This window comes from Pipra filicauda, unplaced genomic scaffold (genome assembly GCF_003945595.2).
Source record: "Pipra filicauda isolate LSUMZ 115617 unplaced genomic scaffold, ASM394559v2 scaffold938_size83336_pilon, whole genome shotgun sequence".
Lineage (NCBI taxonomy): Eukaryota > Metazoa > Chordata > Aves > Passeriformes > Pipridae > Pipra > Pipra filicauda.
The window spans coordinates 44173-59032 of record NW_024105129.1 but is presented as its reverse complement, the minus strand read 5'-3'; the positions used below and the strand labels follow the sequence as shown (position 1 = coordinate 59032).

Below are 14860 nucleotides of genomic sequence, written 5' to 3'. Positions count from 1 at the left end.
TCATTGTCCTGGATCGGGAGCTCCTGCTTTCCGTGGATTTATAACCGTGACGAGCTCCCTTCTTCTCTGGACGGGGGGATTTCTGACCCCCAGGAGCTCCCACTTTCTATGGATAGGAATTCCCAACCCCAGAAAGCTCCTGGTTTCTCTGGACAGGGATTTCTGACCCCAGGAAGCTCCCGTTTTCCATGGATAGGGATTTCTGGCCTCAAGGACCTCCCACTTCCCCTGGATCGGGATTTCTGACCCTGGGAGGCTCCTGCTTTCCCCAGACATGGATTTCCAACCCCAGGAGGTTCCTGGTTTCTCTGCATAAGGATCTCTGGCCCCGAGCAGCTCCTGCTTTCTCATGGATTTCTGAGCTGGGAAGCTCTGACTTTCCCTGGATATGGATCTCTGACCTGGAGAAGCTCCTGTTTTCTCATGGATTTCCAACCCCAGGAAGTTCCTGATTTTTCTGGATGAGTATTTCTTGCCCTGGGATGCTCCTGTGTTCCCTGGACAGGGATTGCTGACCCCAAAGAGCTCCCACTTTTCATGGATAGGGATTTCTGACCCTGGGAACTTCCTGCTTTCTCAGGGATTTCTGACCTGGGAAGCTCCCACTTTTCCTGGATAGGGATTCCCTACCCCAAGGAGCTCCTGCTTTCTCTGGACAGGGATTTCTGACCCCCAGGAGCTCCCACTTGCCCTGGAAGGGGATTTCCAGCCCTGGCTCTCCGAAGGATCCCGTGAAGCCTATGATTTAGACCCCTGGAAGTGCCCAGGGCCGTGGTTTGGGAGCTGCAGCTCCCCTGGATGGGGAAGGAGGTTCCCAGGAGCTCAGCTGAGGGAGACCCGGATCCTGCTCCAGCAGCTGCTCCAGGGGCTCTGCCCTGAGGCAGCACCAGAGCCTTGGAAAAGGGACCAGCACCAGGCTCTGCCCATCCCCTCCCAAAAACATCCCTCCTGGGGGCTCCTCGGGGCTCAGGCTCATCCCAAAGGAGGCTCCCGCCCCTCCCCCAGGGAAGCTGCTCCACACCCCCCTCCCCTTGTGCCAAGAATGGATTTATATCCCTCCCGCCCCTCCCCCAGGGAAGCTGCTCCACACCCCCCTCCCCTTGTGCCAAGAATGGATTTATATCCCAGAGGAATTAGGATGAGGCTTCAGAGCCACGGCCTGCAGTGCTGGATGAGCTCAAGAGCTGGGGAGGGAATTCCCTCAGGGGGAGTTTGGGAGGAGCTGCCCTTCCCAGGGGTTGATGCCCGGGGGGGTCTGGGCCCCCCCTGAGCACCCCCAGAACTGCTGGAGCAGGAAGGACCCTCCTGCCAGCACGGGAATGTGGGAATGAGGGCTCAGCTTCCATCGTGGAGCCAGGGCAGCTCCTGCCCGGAGGAATTTCGGGATCACAGCCTGGTGCACTTCACCTGGAGTGAAGGAATCCTCTTTAAGGGAATGGGGGAAGGCGGGTGCAGCTCCCAGCCCGGGCTGGCTGCTGGCAGGGGATCCCTAAAAACCCTACTGGAACGAGCACACCCCATTTTCCCGGGATTTTCCCAGGATTTTCCCACTAGCAGGGCTGAAGCACACACAGGGATGGGCCTCTGGAGCAGGGGGAGGCTGGAATCCAGGACAGGCCCAAAGGGCCACACGTCCCAGGAAGCAAAAAACCGCCAAAAAAAGGTGATGGGACGATACAAAGTGTTAAAAAATAATAAAGGAGGAAAAGAACAGGTACTTGAAGCTGGAGCAGATCCCGGCGCCGAGTCCAGCCGGGCTGTCCCCCCTCTATCCCCTGGCATTCCCTGGAGCAGGGATTCAGTCTCTCTCCAGGCCTGGCCTGTCAGTACTTCACACCCGGCACAAACTCCTTGGCATCTGGATTCAAGTTGCTTTTGCTCTGGAAGAGAAGAGGGAACAGGGATCCATCAGTGCCCCGAGGCCGGGATTCCCCAGGGAGCTGCATTCCAGGGAGCTGCATTCCAGGGACCTGCACCCCAAATCCATGCACCCCAAATCCCTGCACCCCAAACCCCTGCACCCCAAGGATGTACCTGCACCCCAAACCCCTGCACCCCAAACCCCTACACCCCAAATCCTTGCACCCCAAGGATGGACCTGCAACCCAAACCCCTGCACTCTAAGGATGGACCTGCACCCCAAACCCCTACACCCCAAACCCCTGCACCCCAAACCCCTGCACCCCAAACCCCTGCACCCCAAATCCCTACACCCCAAATCCCTGCACCCCAAGGATGGACCTGCACCCCAAATCCCTGCACTCTAAGGATGGACCTGCACCCCAAACCCCTGCACCCCAAATCCCCACACCCCAAGGATGGACCTGCACCCCAAACCCCTGCACCCCAAATCCCTGCACCCCAAGGATGGACCTGCACCCCAAACCCCCACACCCCAAACCCCCGCACCCCGAGGATCCCTGGTGGCCCCACAGGCCCAGGATGAGCCGGACCATCCCCCAGCTCCAAGGTGTCTGCTCCCAGGCTGGGTTTTGGGGGAACACAGGGACAATCCGTGGGTTCAGTCTCCCTGTTTGTGCCGTGCATGTGGGAAAGCAGCAGCCCCATCCCGGGGAGCGACTCCACGGAACCACGGGATGGCTGGGGCTGGAAGGGACCTCAGAGCCCACCCAGTCCCAGCCCTGGGACACTTCCCACTGTCCCAGGTGGCTCCAAGCCCCCCCCAGCCTGGCCCTGGATGACCCAGGGGCACATCCCCTCACCAGAATGTCCTCGGAGCCGTGGCCGTCCCCCACCGAGAGCCCGTGGAGCTGCTGCTGCAGCTGCCCCACGCCCTGGGGCAGGTCCCGGGACGGGATGAACCAGTCCTGGTCCTCCTCCTCCAGCATCTCCTGGAAGCAGCGGTCGAGGAATTCCTGCTCCTGCAGCTCCTCCTCCACCTGCCCGGAGAGATTCCTTAGTCCCAGGGGGTGGAAGGGACATCCCGGGGGAAAGGACATCCCAGGGGGTGGAAAGGACATCCCGGGGGGAAAGGACATCCCGGGGTTTTTCCTGGGTTTTTCCATAGGCTGGGCCCACCTGGGGAGGGTCTGCAGTGTCTGCCAGGCTCCGGCACAGCTCATGGGATCATGGAATCACTTCGGATGGAAAAGCCCTCGGAGAGCACGGAGCTCCCCCAGCACTGCAGGGACACCCCCGGCCATGGCCCCGAGTGCCACATCCCCCCTCCCTGGGCAGCTGTGCCAGGGCTGCACAGCCCTTTCCAGGAGGAATTTCCCCAGTATCCAACCTGAGCCTCCCCTGGCTCAGCTGGAGCCGTTCCCTCTCCTCCTGTCCCTTGTTCCCTGGGAACAGAGCCCGACCCCCCCCAGCTCCACCCTCCTTCCATTTAGGGATTTTAGGGATCCAGAAGGTCCCCCCTAAGCCTCCTTTTCTCCAGGATTTCTCCCTTTCCTTGCTCCAAACTGGATGGCTGATGCCATCCCAGCTGGATTACTGGGCAGATCCTCTCTGCTCTGGAGCAATCCCAGAGCTCTCCCAGCCTTTCCTGCTCCCTGCAGCTTTGTCACACCTGCAGGTGGTGACAGAGGGTGGCACTTGGCTCCCACGAGGGCTCCAGGGATGACACCGCAGGAAACCTCCTCCTGAGGATCAGGAAAGCCCCTGGAGCTCCTGGAGGAGCAGGGGTGTGGGAGCAGAGGGAGCAGAGGGAGGCAGGAGAGGGGCAGGATGGGGCTGGGGGTCCGTCCTTCCTGAACCATCAGCGGGTCACACAGACCAGCCAATCCCATCTCCCAGGCTGGTTTTCTCTGGATTCTCATGGAGTCCAAGAGGGCTGAGTGAATCCATGATCCACAAAGTGCTCTGGAAAGCTCAAACCCTTCCATGTTCCAGGGCAGCAGGGCAGGGGGGGATTGTGCCCCTCTGCCCCTGTCTGAGGGGAGACCCCCCTGCAGAGCTGCTCCAGCCCTGGGAACAACAGCACAGGGACGTGGAGCTGCTGGAGAGAGTCCAGAGGAGGCCCCGGAGCTGCTGCCAGGGCTGGAGCCCCTCTGCTCTGGAGCCAGGCTGGGAGAGCTGGGGGGGTTCCCCTGGAGAAGAGAAGGCTCCAGGGAGAGCTGAGAGCCCCTGGCAGGGCCTGAAGGGGCTCCAGGAGAGCTGGAGAGGGACTGGGGACAAGGCAGGGAGGGACAGGCCAAGGAGGGGTGGTTTCCCCTTGGAAAAGTGGAGATTCAGATGGAATATTGGGAAGGAATTCCTGAAACTCCTCCCTGGCAGGAGCAGGTGCCATGAGGACACTGAACAGTGAGGAGCCCAGCAGTGCTGGCTCATCCCACAGGGACAAGGCCAGCGCCTGGCCCGGGATCTGCCCTTCCACGGCACAGACAGAGCCAGCCCAGGGCCGGGTGCCTCTCCCAGCCCTGCAGTCCAGGTGGATATTCCCTGTGCTCCCACCTGCCTCTGACACCTCTGCCTGCCCCAGCTCCCTGCTGTCAGCAGCTCCTGCTCCCACCCCTCCCTGTCTGCCCTCAGGACGCGGTTCCATGGGAAAGGAATGTCGGTGGCACAGGTTCGGGAGGAACGTGCCAGGCTGGGGGAGCACCTGGAGCTGCTGCCTGTGCCCTGCCTGGGGCCTGCACGGCCCAAAGCCCTGGGAGGAGGCAGGGAAGCCACGTGGCTCCAGAGAGCTCAGGGAGAGGGGAGAGCAAGGGATCCAGAGGGAGATCCAGCCCCAGATCCCAATCCCAGAGCAGCCCCAGAGCACTGGAATGTGAGGGTGGCAGAAGCACCATCACCACTGGCAGAGAGAGTTTCTCTGAGGACACCAGGAATGCTGATGGAATCTTCCTCTGGAGAGCAGGGGGTGGGAATTCCCTCTGCCCAGCCTGCCCACAGCTCCAGAGGGTCCTTCCCGGACACCCCGGGGGTGGGAATCGCGCTGGGCCACAGTCACAGGGACATTCCAGGGAGGGGACAAGTGTCCAGGAGCTCAGCTGGAGGGACAAGCTCCCTCCTCTCCCAGTCCAAGGTGTCCAAGTTCTCTCCAGCTGCTGGGATGGTGGCAGGAGAATCCCAGGAGCCTCCAGAGAGCCCTTCCCGCTGCCTCGGGCTGCCCTGGGATTCGGATGAGGACGAGGAGGACACTCTGGAGCTGCTCCCAGGTCGTTATTCCACAACCAAGAGCTGTTTGAGTCCTCCAGGAGCTCTCAGGAGCTTCGCTGTCCCTTATGGACACAACATCCCAAGGCTCCAGCTCCGGCTGCTCCAAGTGCCTCCGGGATGATTTCACTGAAATAAAGAGATTTCTCCCCAAACCGAGGCTGCAGGATCTCCCCGCTGGGATAACCAGGATGGGAACATTCCAAGGGCTCAGCAGGATGCTGGTCCTGTGCCTCCAGCTGAGCACGTGGCCAGGGAAGGCCTGGATCCCAAAAGCTTGGGAGCAGTGATGTCCCCAAGGGGATCAAAGGCACCGTGAGGGCTCCTTCCCAGCTCCATCCATCCCACGTCCTTCCAGGCAGGTCCAACACAAACAGGATGACTCTTCCCTGAGCCACCCTTCCCGGGCAGGGCTGGGACTGCCACAGGGCCACCAAAGGGCAGACACTCCATGTTCCCTGTGGATACACAGGGCTGGGAACTCCCCCACGTCTCACCTGCCTGGTGAAACCTTCCTCGTCCTCCATCCCCACATCCCTGTGTGTCCCTGGGGCTGGGAGTCTCACCTGCCTGTTGAAGTCCTCCATCCCCACATCCCTGTGTGTCCCTGGGGCTGGGAGTCTCACCTGCCTGTTGAAGTCCTCCATCCCCACATCCCTGTGTGTCCCTGGGGCTGGGAGTCTCACCTGCCTGTTGAAACCTTCCTCGTCCTCCATCCCCACATCCCTGTGTGTCCCTGGGGCTGGGAGTCTCACCTGCCTGTTGAAGTCCTCCATCCCCACATCCCTGTGTGTCCCTGGGGCTGGGAGTCTCACCTGCCTGTTGAAGTCCTCCTCGTTCTCCATCCACATGTACTCGGCGAAGGGGTTGTTCTCCTTCTCATCGTGCCCGTTCACCACCGGATCCTCCTTGGATTTGGGACTGGATGCCGTGGTGCTGGCGAGCTCGGAGCCATTCATCCTTACGGACTCTGGGGGGGGAAATGTGGGAATGAGGGAGCTGCTGAGGCCCCGTGTCCCCAGATCCACCCCAGCTCCCACAGGGACGCTGCCACCGCCTTCCAGCACAGGAGTGCTTGGGCTGGATGATCCTGGAGGTCTTTTCCAACCCTGATGATTCCATAACTTCAGCAATTTCAGATCCTGCTGCTTCCAGGCTGTCCCAGCAGGGTGCAGTTCCCAGCTCCTCCTCTCTCCCTGGCAGCAGCACCACACCCCCCTGGCAGCAGCATTTGGGGGGGATTTATTTTTTTTCAGCATTTATTTTTCGGGATTTTGAGCCACCAGGGACAGTTTGAATGTATTTGTCTGGGCTTAGACCAAGAGTTGATCCCACCAGGAGCTCCTGGAGATGCTGGGAACAAGGTCTGGGAAGGCACCGGCTCCCCAAATCCCATCCCTCCATCCCTCCAGCTATCCATCCATCCATCCATCCATCCCTCCATCCATCCATCCATCCATCCCTCCATCCCTCCATCCATCCATCCATCCATCCATCCCTCCATCCATCCATCCATCCCTCCATCCATCCATCCCTCCATCCATCCATCCCTCCATCCATCCATCCATCCATCCATCCCTCCATCCTTCCACCCATCCATCCATCCATCCATCCATCCATCCCTCCATCCTTCCACCCATCCATCCATCCATCCATCCATCCATCCCTCCATCCACCCATCCATCCATCCATCCATCCATCCATCCCTCCACCCATGAATCCATCCCTCCATCCCTCCATCCATCCATCCATCCATCCATCCATCCATCCCTCCATCCATGAATCCATCCATCCCTCCATCCATCCATCCATCCATCCATCCATCCATCCATCCATCCCTCCACCCATCCATCCCTCCATCCATCCACCCATCCATCCATCCCTCCATCCACCCATCCATCCATCCATCCCTTCATCCATCCATCCATCCCTCCACCCATCCATCCATCCCTCCATCCACCCATCCATCCATCCAGCCACCCTCCATCCATCATCCCTCCATCCATCCATCCACCCATCCATCCACCCATCCATCCATCCATCCATCCATCCATCCATCCATCCACCCATCCATCCCTCCATCCACCCATCCATCCATCCCTCCATCCACCCATCCCTCCATCCATCCATCCATCCCTCCATCCATCCATCCACCCATCCATCCATCCATCCCTCCATCCATCCATCCATCCACCCATCCATCCCTCCATCCACCCATCCCTCCATCCATCCACCCATCCATCCCTCCATCCCTCCATCCATCCACCCATCCATCCATCCATCCACCCATCCATCCATCCATCCATCCATCCATCCACCCATCCATCCATCCCTCCATCCCTCCATCCCTGGTCTGGGAGCAGGGCCAGGGAAGGACTCTCCCGTCTCGTTCCCCTCCCAGGTTTTTATGGCAGCACCAGGAAGCTCATCCCAGTTCCTGGGGGTTTTCCAGGTGAACAGGGAGCAGCCAAGGGGTCCAAAGCCCCATTCCCAGCAGACCCAGGGAGCCCCAGATCCCTCCTGGAAGCTGCTTCCCTGTGGATATCAGACCCAGTCCCTACCACACTATTCCCACCTCTCGGATTTGAGCCATCCCAAAGCTTCCCAGGCCATCCCCCACCTGCTGGAGCCAGAGCTTTCCAAGTGGGAACGAGGATGCTGGGAGATGCCAGCACGGATCCTGGGGGTCCCATTCCCAGGGGAATATCCCAGTGCTGTGCCGGGAGAAGCAGCGGGAAGGGGAGGCCCCTGATCCCCCTGCCCGGGCATCCCCCGGGAACATCCTGGGGGAAAGCACTCCCTGAACAAGAAAACTGGCCCCCAGATTTTCCAGGCTGGGCAGCCTGGTGGCAGCACAGGAGGGACGGGTGGGATGTGCCAACGGACCCAAACACGGAATCAAATCCCACCAAAGTGGGTTTCATCCCCACTTTTCCCAGCCGGGTCTCCAGGACGCAAAGTCTTGGTTTTCCCCTCTCAGCCAGAGCAGCCCTGGCCACGCAGAGCATTCCTGCCTGGAAAAGCACCTTCCCAGGGAGCGTTTTCCAGGCTCAGTGTCTGTCCTGGGCTCTGTGTTCCCTCTGTGAGTCACCAGAGCTGGACCTGCCAGGCTGGGGATGCTCCAAGGGCTCCCAGGGCTCCGGGAACTGGGGATACGTGACTCCACTCAAAAGCAAATAAATTCAAAACCTGGCTCTTTTATAACGAAGGTTTCTTGGATTTGTTTCTGTTTTCCTATGGAAAATTAAACAGATCAAAAAAAAAAAAAAAAAAAAAAAAAGAGCAGGACTGGTGGAGCTCAGAAAGCACAGCCAGAGCACACCGAGCACCTGGGCCTGCTCCAGAGCACGGAAAATCTCCTTCTTCCCCGACAGGACGGCCTCTGCCACAGAGCGTAGGTCATGAGATTATATGCCGCTGGGAGGTCAAGTGTACCCCTTGCGTTCTCCCATCAATTCCACAACGAGTGCCTCTGTCTTGTTAAATACTAACGATGCCGCTGCTCTTGATGTCCGCCTGTGGAAAATGGAAAAGGGACTGGACACCACGGGCTGGGAACAGAGCTCTGGGGCAGCTTTGGGTGCTGCTTTAGGGTCAGATGGTTCCCAGGATGGATTTCATGGCATCTGATCCCAGCCGGGCCTTCCTGGCGGTCCCGGCTCCTGGGAACAGTGACCGAGAGATCTGGGGGGAAACCCAGCACGTGGGAAGATCCCAAAGCAATTCCAGCATCCCAGAGCCCACGGCACCGGCACTGGGTGCAGGAAGGGCAGGGACTTGGTGATCCCACTCCGTGGGAGGTGGGGAAGGATTCCTGAGAGCAGCACCCAGGCCTGGGGTCAAGGAACCATGGAATGGTTTGGGTTGGAAAAGACCTGAAATCCCACCCAGAGCCCCCCCTGTCCATGGGTAGGGAAACCTTCCCCCAGCTCAGGTTGCTCCAACCTGGCCTTGGACACTTCCAGGGATCCAGGGGCAGCCACAGCTTCTCTGGGCAACCTGGGCCAGGGCCTGCCCACCCTCCCAGCCAGGAATTCCTGCCCAATAACCCACCTAACCCTGCCCTCTGGCAGGGAGGAGAAGGAACACAGGAGAAGAGAATACAGGGGAAGGGAACACAGGGGAAGGGAATACAGGAGAAGGGAATACAGGAGAAGAGAACACAGGGGAAGGGAACACATGAGAAGGGAACCCAGGAGAAGGGAACCCAGGAGAAGGAGCCCAGGAGAAGGAGCCCAGGAGAAGGGAATACAGGAGAAGGGAACCCAGGAGAAGGGAATACAGGAGAAGGGAACCCAGGAGAAGGGAACCCAGGAGAAGCCCAGCTGTGTCCTGGCTCAGGGCAGCACAGATGGTCCCCCTCTCCCTCCCAGGCCGAGGCCGCGATCCCGAGGCAGCGTTCCCGGGTTTGTGCCGGAGAGCCCGGCGGGCCAGGGCTCCCAGGGCTATAAATAGCTTTGGGAATCATTGTGTTTGCAGACAGGCTCGTGGCTCAGCAGGAAAACCCACCCGGGCGACCCAGGCCTGGGGAAAAGCCCACGCCGAGCCCTCCTCCGAGTTTTCCGCGGCTCCCCCTTCCCGACTGCCCTCCAAGGGCTCCGGAGCGAGGGGGGGCAGAGCTGGGGCTGCCCCTCCGAGCTCCTGCACTGCGGGATCGACAGCACCCGGCCTCCAACCCGGAGAGAGCCACAAAGGGAACCCCTTTCTCAGGCCACCCCTGAACTCCCCCGCAGCAGCAATTAGGGAAAAGCACCTCGTCAGCCTCCTCTCCCAAGGGATGGATTCTCCCGTTCCAGCTCTGCTCCACAGGTCCGGCTGGTCCAGCCACTCTCCCAGCGCTCCTTCCCTGACTCCCTGTCCCTCCCACGCCCTGGCATCCCGATCCAATCTCCCTTCTCCAATCTCCCTTCCTAGATAAAGTCTCTGCGCTCCAGAGGCCCAAACTGCACCTCTCATCCCGCTTTATCTCCCGGCCCTGTGGATTTTTCCACCGGCTGGGAGCGCTCCCAGCTGCCCCACACTGCCCTGGGACATTCCCTGCCCCCTGCCCTGGGACATTCCCTGCTCCCGNACATTCCCTGCCCCACACTGCCCTGGGACATTCCCTGCTCCCTGCCCTGAGGACCTTCCCTGACACCCTGCCACCTGAGACATTCAATGCTCCCAGACCTGGACCTTCCCGCCACCAATGCCCTTGTACATTCCTCTTCCCCCTGCCCTTAGACATCCCATGCTCCAGCCCTGGGCACATTCCATTGCCACAACACTGCCCTGGGAAATTCCCTGCCCCTGCCCCCTGGGACATTCCCTGATCCCACACTGCCCTGGGACATTCCCTGCCCCACACTGCCCTGGGACATTCCCTGCCCCACACTGCCCTGGGACATTCCCTGCTCCCAGCCCTGGGACATTCCCTGTTCCCAGCCGGATCCCTCCCGGAACAGCCTCCCTGGTCCTGGCTCTTCCCGCAGGCCGCAGCCCCGGCCCACACTCCACCACTGCCCCCCTGACTCCTCCAAGTACATTTCTTCCCCCTCCAGGCTTCTCCTTCCCATTCCACAGGTTTATTCCCGAGGTTTCATTCCCTGCTCCAGAGCCGAGCTGGGGAGTCCCCCCCTGCCCCCCCCCGAGCAGGGACCGCCGAGTGTCCCGGGATCCTCCGGACGCTCCCGGTGTTCCCTGGCCGGGCTGGGCCGGGCCCTGCCCGCGGCTGTGGAGTCTCCATTCCCAGCTCTCCCAGTTGCCGAGGAACCGCGGCCTACTTCCCTCCCAGCCGGGGGATAATCTCCTCCCGCACTATTTTAATCCACGGCCGCCACAACAACCCCGGCCCTGCTCCGGCTCCGAGCCTCCCCGGAACAGCCGGCGCTGCTCCTGAGCCCAGGCCAAGGAATGCTCAGGAGCCTCATTCCAAATTCAGCCCAAACAGCTCCTCCTCGAGCTGCTTCCAGGATCAGCCACGTCCTGCTCCCGACAGCTCACGGATCCTGCAGCCCTCCAGGATCCACAGCTTCTCCAGGAAACCTGGGCCAGGGCCTGCCCACCCTCCCAGCCAGCAATTCCTCCCCAATACCCCATTTGAATCTCCCCTTTTCCAGTGGGAAGCCATTCCCTGTGTGCTGTCCCTCCAGGCCTTGTCCCCAGTCCCTCTCCAGCTCTCCTGGAGCCCCTTCAGGCCCTGCCAGGGGCTCTCAGCTCTCCCTGGAGCCTTCTCTTCTCCAGGGGAACCCCCCCAGCTCTCCCAGCCTGGCTCCAGAGCAGAGGGGCTCCAGCCCTGGCAGCAGCTCCGGGGCCTCCTCTGGACTCTCTCCAGCAGCTCCCCAGCACAGAAAGGGTTAACCAGAGGACTTTCTTCCCAGTATCCCATCTAACCCTGTCCTCTGCCAGTGGGAAGCTGTTCTCCCTGGTCCTGGCACTCCAGACCCTTGGAAAAGCCCCTCTCTAGGAGAGAGCTGGACATTTTAAGGGACTGGGGCCAGGAGATGCCCTTCCCCCAGGGCAGGGCCAGCATTCCCTGCCTGGCTGCGGGCAGGGAGACAGAAACAGCCAGCAGTGGAATTCCAGGGCTGCACAGTGATCCCTGTGCCAGTGGTGCAATCCCAGTAATCCCTGTGCCAGTGGTGCAATCCCAGTGATCCCTGTGCCAGGGCTCTGGATCCATGGGAGCAGCTTTATCTCTGTGCCGGAGGCCCCGCTGGGACACAGGGACACACCTTCCCAGGGCTGGACACACATTCCCAGGGCTGGACACACCTTCCCAGGGCTGGACACACATTCCCAGGGCTGTACACACCTTCCCGGGGCTGGACACACATTCCCGGGGCTGGACACACATTCCCGGGGCTGGACACACATTCCTGGTCCTGGACACACATTCCTGGTCCTGGACACCTGCATTCCCTGGGAGAAGGGACGGGAAGCCAAGCATGGAGAGGTCACTGGGTGGATCTGATGCTGTCGGAGGTCCTTTCCCACCTGAACAATTCCACGATTCCCTGATCTGCCCCCGGGTTTGGCAGCTCAGCCGTGGCTGTGCCAGGGGGTCACCGACCCCGAATCCCACGGGAATGGGCCCTGTCCCCATGGGAGAGGCCAGGACAGGGCACCGGCTGGAGCCACCCGTCAGCTCCGGGATTTGGGTGCTGACAGCCCCATCCTGCAGGGAATGCTGACAGCCCCGTCCTGCAGGGAATGCTGACAGCCCCATCCTGCAGGGAATGCTGACAGCCCCGTCCTGTTTGGAATTATCACGGGAGGAGCGATGACAGCCACGTTTCCCGGCGGGAATGGGTGACCCGGGATGAGTCCCGAGGGTCTGGGACCATCATCCCAAGGGAAAACAAACAGCTGCTGCATGGACAGGGCCAGTCCTGCTCCTCCCCCAGCTGCTCCTTCCCCAGCCCCAGGGCAGGGAGTGACAGGACAAGGGGCTTTGCGGCAGAGAGGAGGGTTGGAGGGGATACTGGGGAGAAATTTCGGGATGGTTAAACCTCCCTGAGCTCTGGAGGTGCTGGAGAGAGTCCAGAGGAGGCCCCGGAGCTGCTGCCAGGGCTGGAGCCCCTCTGCTCTGGAGCCAGGCTGGGAGAGCTGGGGGGGTTCCCCTGGAGAAGAGAAGGCTCCAGGGAGAGCTGAGCGCCCCTGGCAGGGCCTGAAGGGGCTCCAGGAGAGCTGGAGAGGGACTGGGGACAAGGCAGGGAGGGACAGCACACAGGGAATGGCTTCCCACTGGAGAAGGGGAGATTTGAATGGGATATTGGCAAGGAAGTCTTTCCTTTGATGGTGGCAAGGGACTGGAATGAATTTCCCAGAGAAGCTGTGGCTGCCCCATCCTTGGAAGTGTCCAAGGCCAGGTTGGAGAAACCTGGAATAGTGGAAGGTGTCCCTGCCCATGGCAGGACATGATGGGACTTGCTGGGATATAAATCCCCTTCCCACCCAAACTATTCCATGATTCTGTGGAACACCTGGAATTTCCACAGCTCCCTCTCTCAGACCTTGCATGTCCCCCTGCCCTGGGCTGGGCTTTGTCCCTGTCCCAGTCCTGCAGGGACACTTGTGGATCTCACACACACCCCCTGGCTCTCCCTTTCCCAGCCTGGAAAAGTGCCATTCCCTCAATCCCGAGGGAAAACCCGCCGGATCCCTCGCACAGGGGCAGCACTGGGGGGGGTTCGGGACAATGTTCCAATGCACAATTTTATCCGGAGTTGCTGAGCCCCAAACACAGCCCTGAGGTTCCCTCAGCCTTCCCTGCAGCTCCCACAGCCCGGGATCCCAGGGGGACCTGGATCCAGAGGGACGTGGATCCCAGGGGGATGTGGATCCCAGGGGGATGTGGATCCAGAGGGACATGGATCCAGAGGGACGTGGATCCAGAGGGATGTGGATCCCAGGGAGATGTGGATCCCAGGGGGATGTGAATCCAGAGGGATGTGGATCCCAGGGGGATGTGGATCCAGAGGGATGTGGATCCCAGGGGGATGTGGATCCCAGGGGGATGTGGATCCAGAGGGACATGGATCCCAGGGGGATGTGGATCCAGAGGGACATGGATCCCAGGGGGATGTGGATCCAGAGGGACATGGATCCCAGGGGGATGTGGATCCAGAGGGACATGGATCCAGAGGGACATGGATCCCAGGGATGTGGATCCCAGGGGGATGTGGATCCAGAGGGACATGGATCCAGAGGGATGTGGATCCCAGGGGGATGTGGATCCAGAGGGACATGGATCCCAGGGGGATGTGGATCCTAGAGGGATGTGGATCCAGAGGGACATGGATCCCAGGGGGACATGGATCGCAGGGGGATGTGGATCCCACAGGGATGTGGATCCCAAGCAGCTGCTCCCAAAGGGCCGGAGCCGTGTCTGTCCCATCCCACCCAGGTTTCCCCTCTGGCTCCTGCAGGGATTCCCACCCTGTCCCGGCACGTGGGGCTGGAACCCGAGAGCCAGCAGGGAAAACATGTCCCGGGCAGAGCTGGGCCAGGCTGAGCCCCGGAACGTGTCCCAGAGCCCCCAAATCCCGGCTGCCAGGGACGGCCACCCCCTGTGCCCCCAGATCCCTCCACGGGCCGGGAACATCTGGAGAGCGTGGGAGCTCTGCCCGCCCCGTGGGAAGGGGGATCCCGGCCTGGGAACGGGGATCCCGGCCTGGGAACGGGGATGGTGCCGCGGGAGGGCTGGGAGCAGGGACAGGGGGAGCGGCCGATGTCCCCCCGCCCCACGGGTCCTGTCCCCGCTCCGGGGGTCACCGGGGACGGGGCTCGGCCCCCTCGCCCGGTCCGTACAGAGGGGAGGGGGGGATGTCTGGGGAGCCCGGGGAGGGTTTTGGGAGCCGGAGGAATGTTCTGGGAGCGCCGGGGCTGCTCTGGGGCTGCGGCTCCCGAGGGGCGGCCGGGAGGGCACGAGGGGCAGGGAACGCTCCGCTCCCGCCCGGGATCCAGCTGAGCTGGGCCGGGCCTGCGCCCCCCGGAGAGCCCCCGGTCCCTGGGGCCGTGTCCCCCCGGTCCCTCTGTCCCTGTCCCCCCCCGTGTCCCCCCCGGTCCCTCGGCCCGTGTCCCCCCCAGTTTCCCCGCCGGTCCCTGTGTCCGTGTCACCCCCCTGTGTCCCCCCTTGGCCTCTATGTCCGTGTCACCCCGGTCCCTGTGTCCGTGTCCCCCCATGTGCCCCCCCCCGTGTCCCCCCCGTGTTTCCCCCGTTACCTCGGCCCGGCCGGTCCCGCTCCGCGCCCTCCGC

At 61.4% G+C, this 14860-nt stretch overlaps 2 protein-coding genes across 3 annotated transcripts in view; one reads left to right on the top strand and one right to left on the bottom strand.

Annotated features, from left to right (window-relative positions):
- NAGK (N-acetylglucosamine kinase) overlaps nucleotides 1-669 on the top strand; it is a 3958-nt gene extending 3289 nt beyond the window's left edge. The window contains exon 11 of the mRNA XM_027714496.2: nucleotides 620-669. Within this exon, the coding sequence (XP_027570297.2) occupies nucleotides 620-669 (50 nt within the window). The remainder of the gene's footprint in view (nucleotides 1-619) is intronic.
- A 995-nt stretch (nucleotides 670-1664) lies between these two features.
- Nucleotides 1665-14860, bottom strand: PAIP2B (poly(A) binding protein interacting protein 2B). Of its 2 annotated transcripts, none has more exons than XM_027714484.2 (4): nucleotides 14827-14860; nucleotides 5937-6091; nucleotides 2724-2900; nucleotides 1665-1880 (listed from the first exon to the last, which is right to left on the bottom strand). In XM_027714484.2, the coding sequence occupies exons 2-4, from the start codon at nucleotides 6078-6080 to the stop codon at nucleotides 1824-1826; spliced, it is 378 nt and encodes a 125-aa protein (XP_027570285.1). In that variant the 5' UTR covers nucleotides 6081-6091; nucleotides 14827-14860; the 3' UTR covers nucleotides 1665-1823. The 2 variants fall into 2 exon arrangements, with proteins under 2 accessions (XP_027570285.1, XP_039247237.1); XM_039391303.1 differs by lacking the exon at nucleotides 14827-14860 and adding an exon at nucleotides 9875-10156.

Bases quoted from the DNA above. Each gene is read 5' to 3' on its own strand.
- PAIP2B (XM_027714484.2), bottom strand. From the start codon at position 6,080: ATGAATGGCTCCGAGCTCGCCAGCACCACGGCATCCAGTCCCAAATCC. The intron at 2,901-5,936 runs GTGAGACTCCCA...CTCTCCGGGCAG, and splicing joins AGGAGGACTTCAACAGGCAG to GTGGAGGAGGAGCTGCAGGA. The intron at 1,881-2,723 runs GTGAGGGGATGT...CTTCTCTTCCAG, and splicing joins ACGGCTCCGAGGACATTCTG to AGCAAAAGCAACTTGAATCC.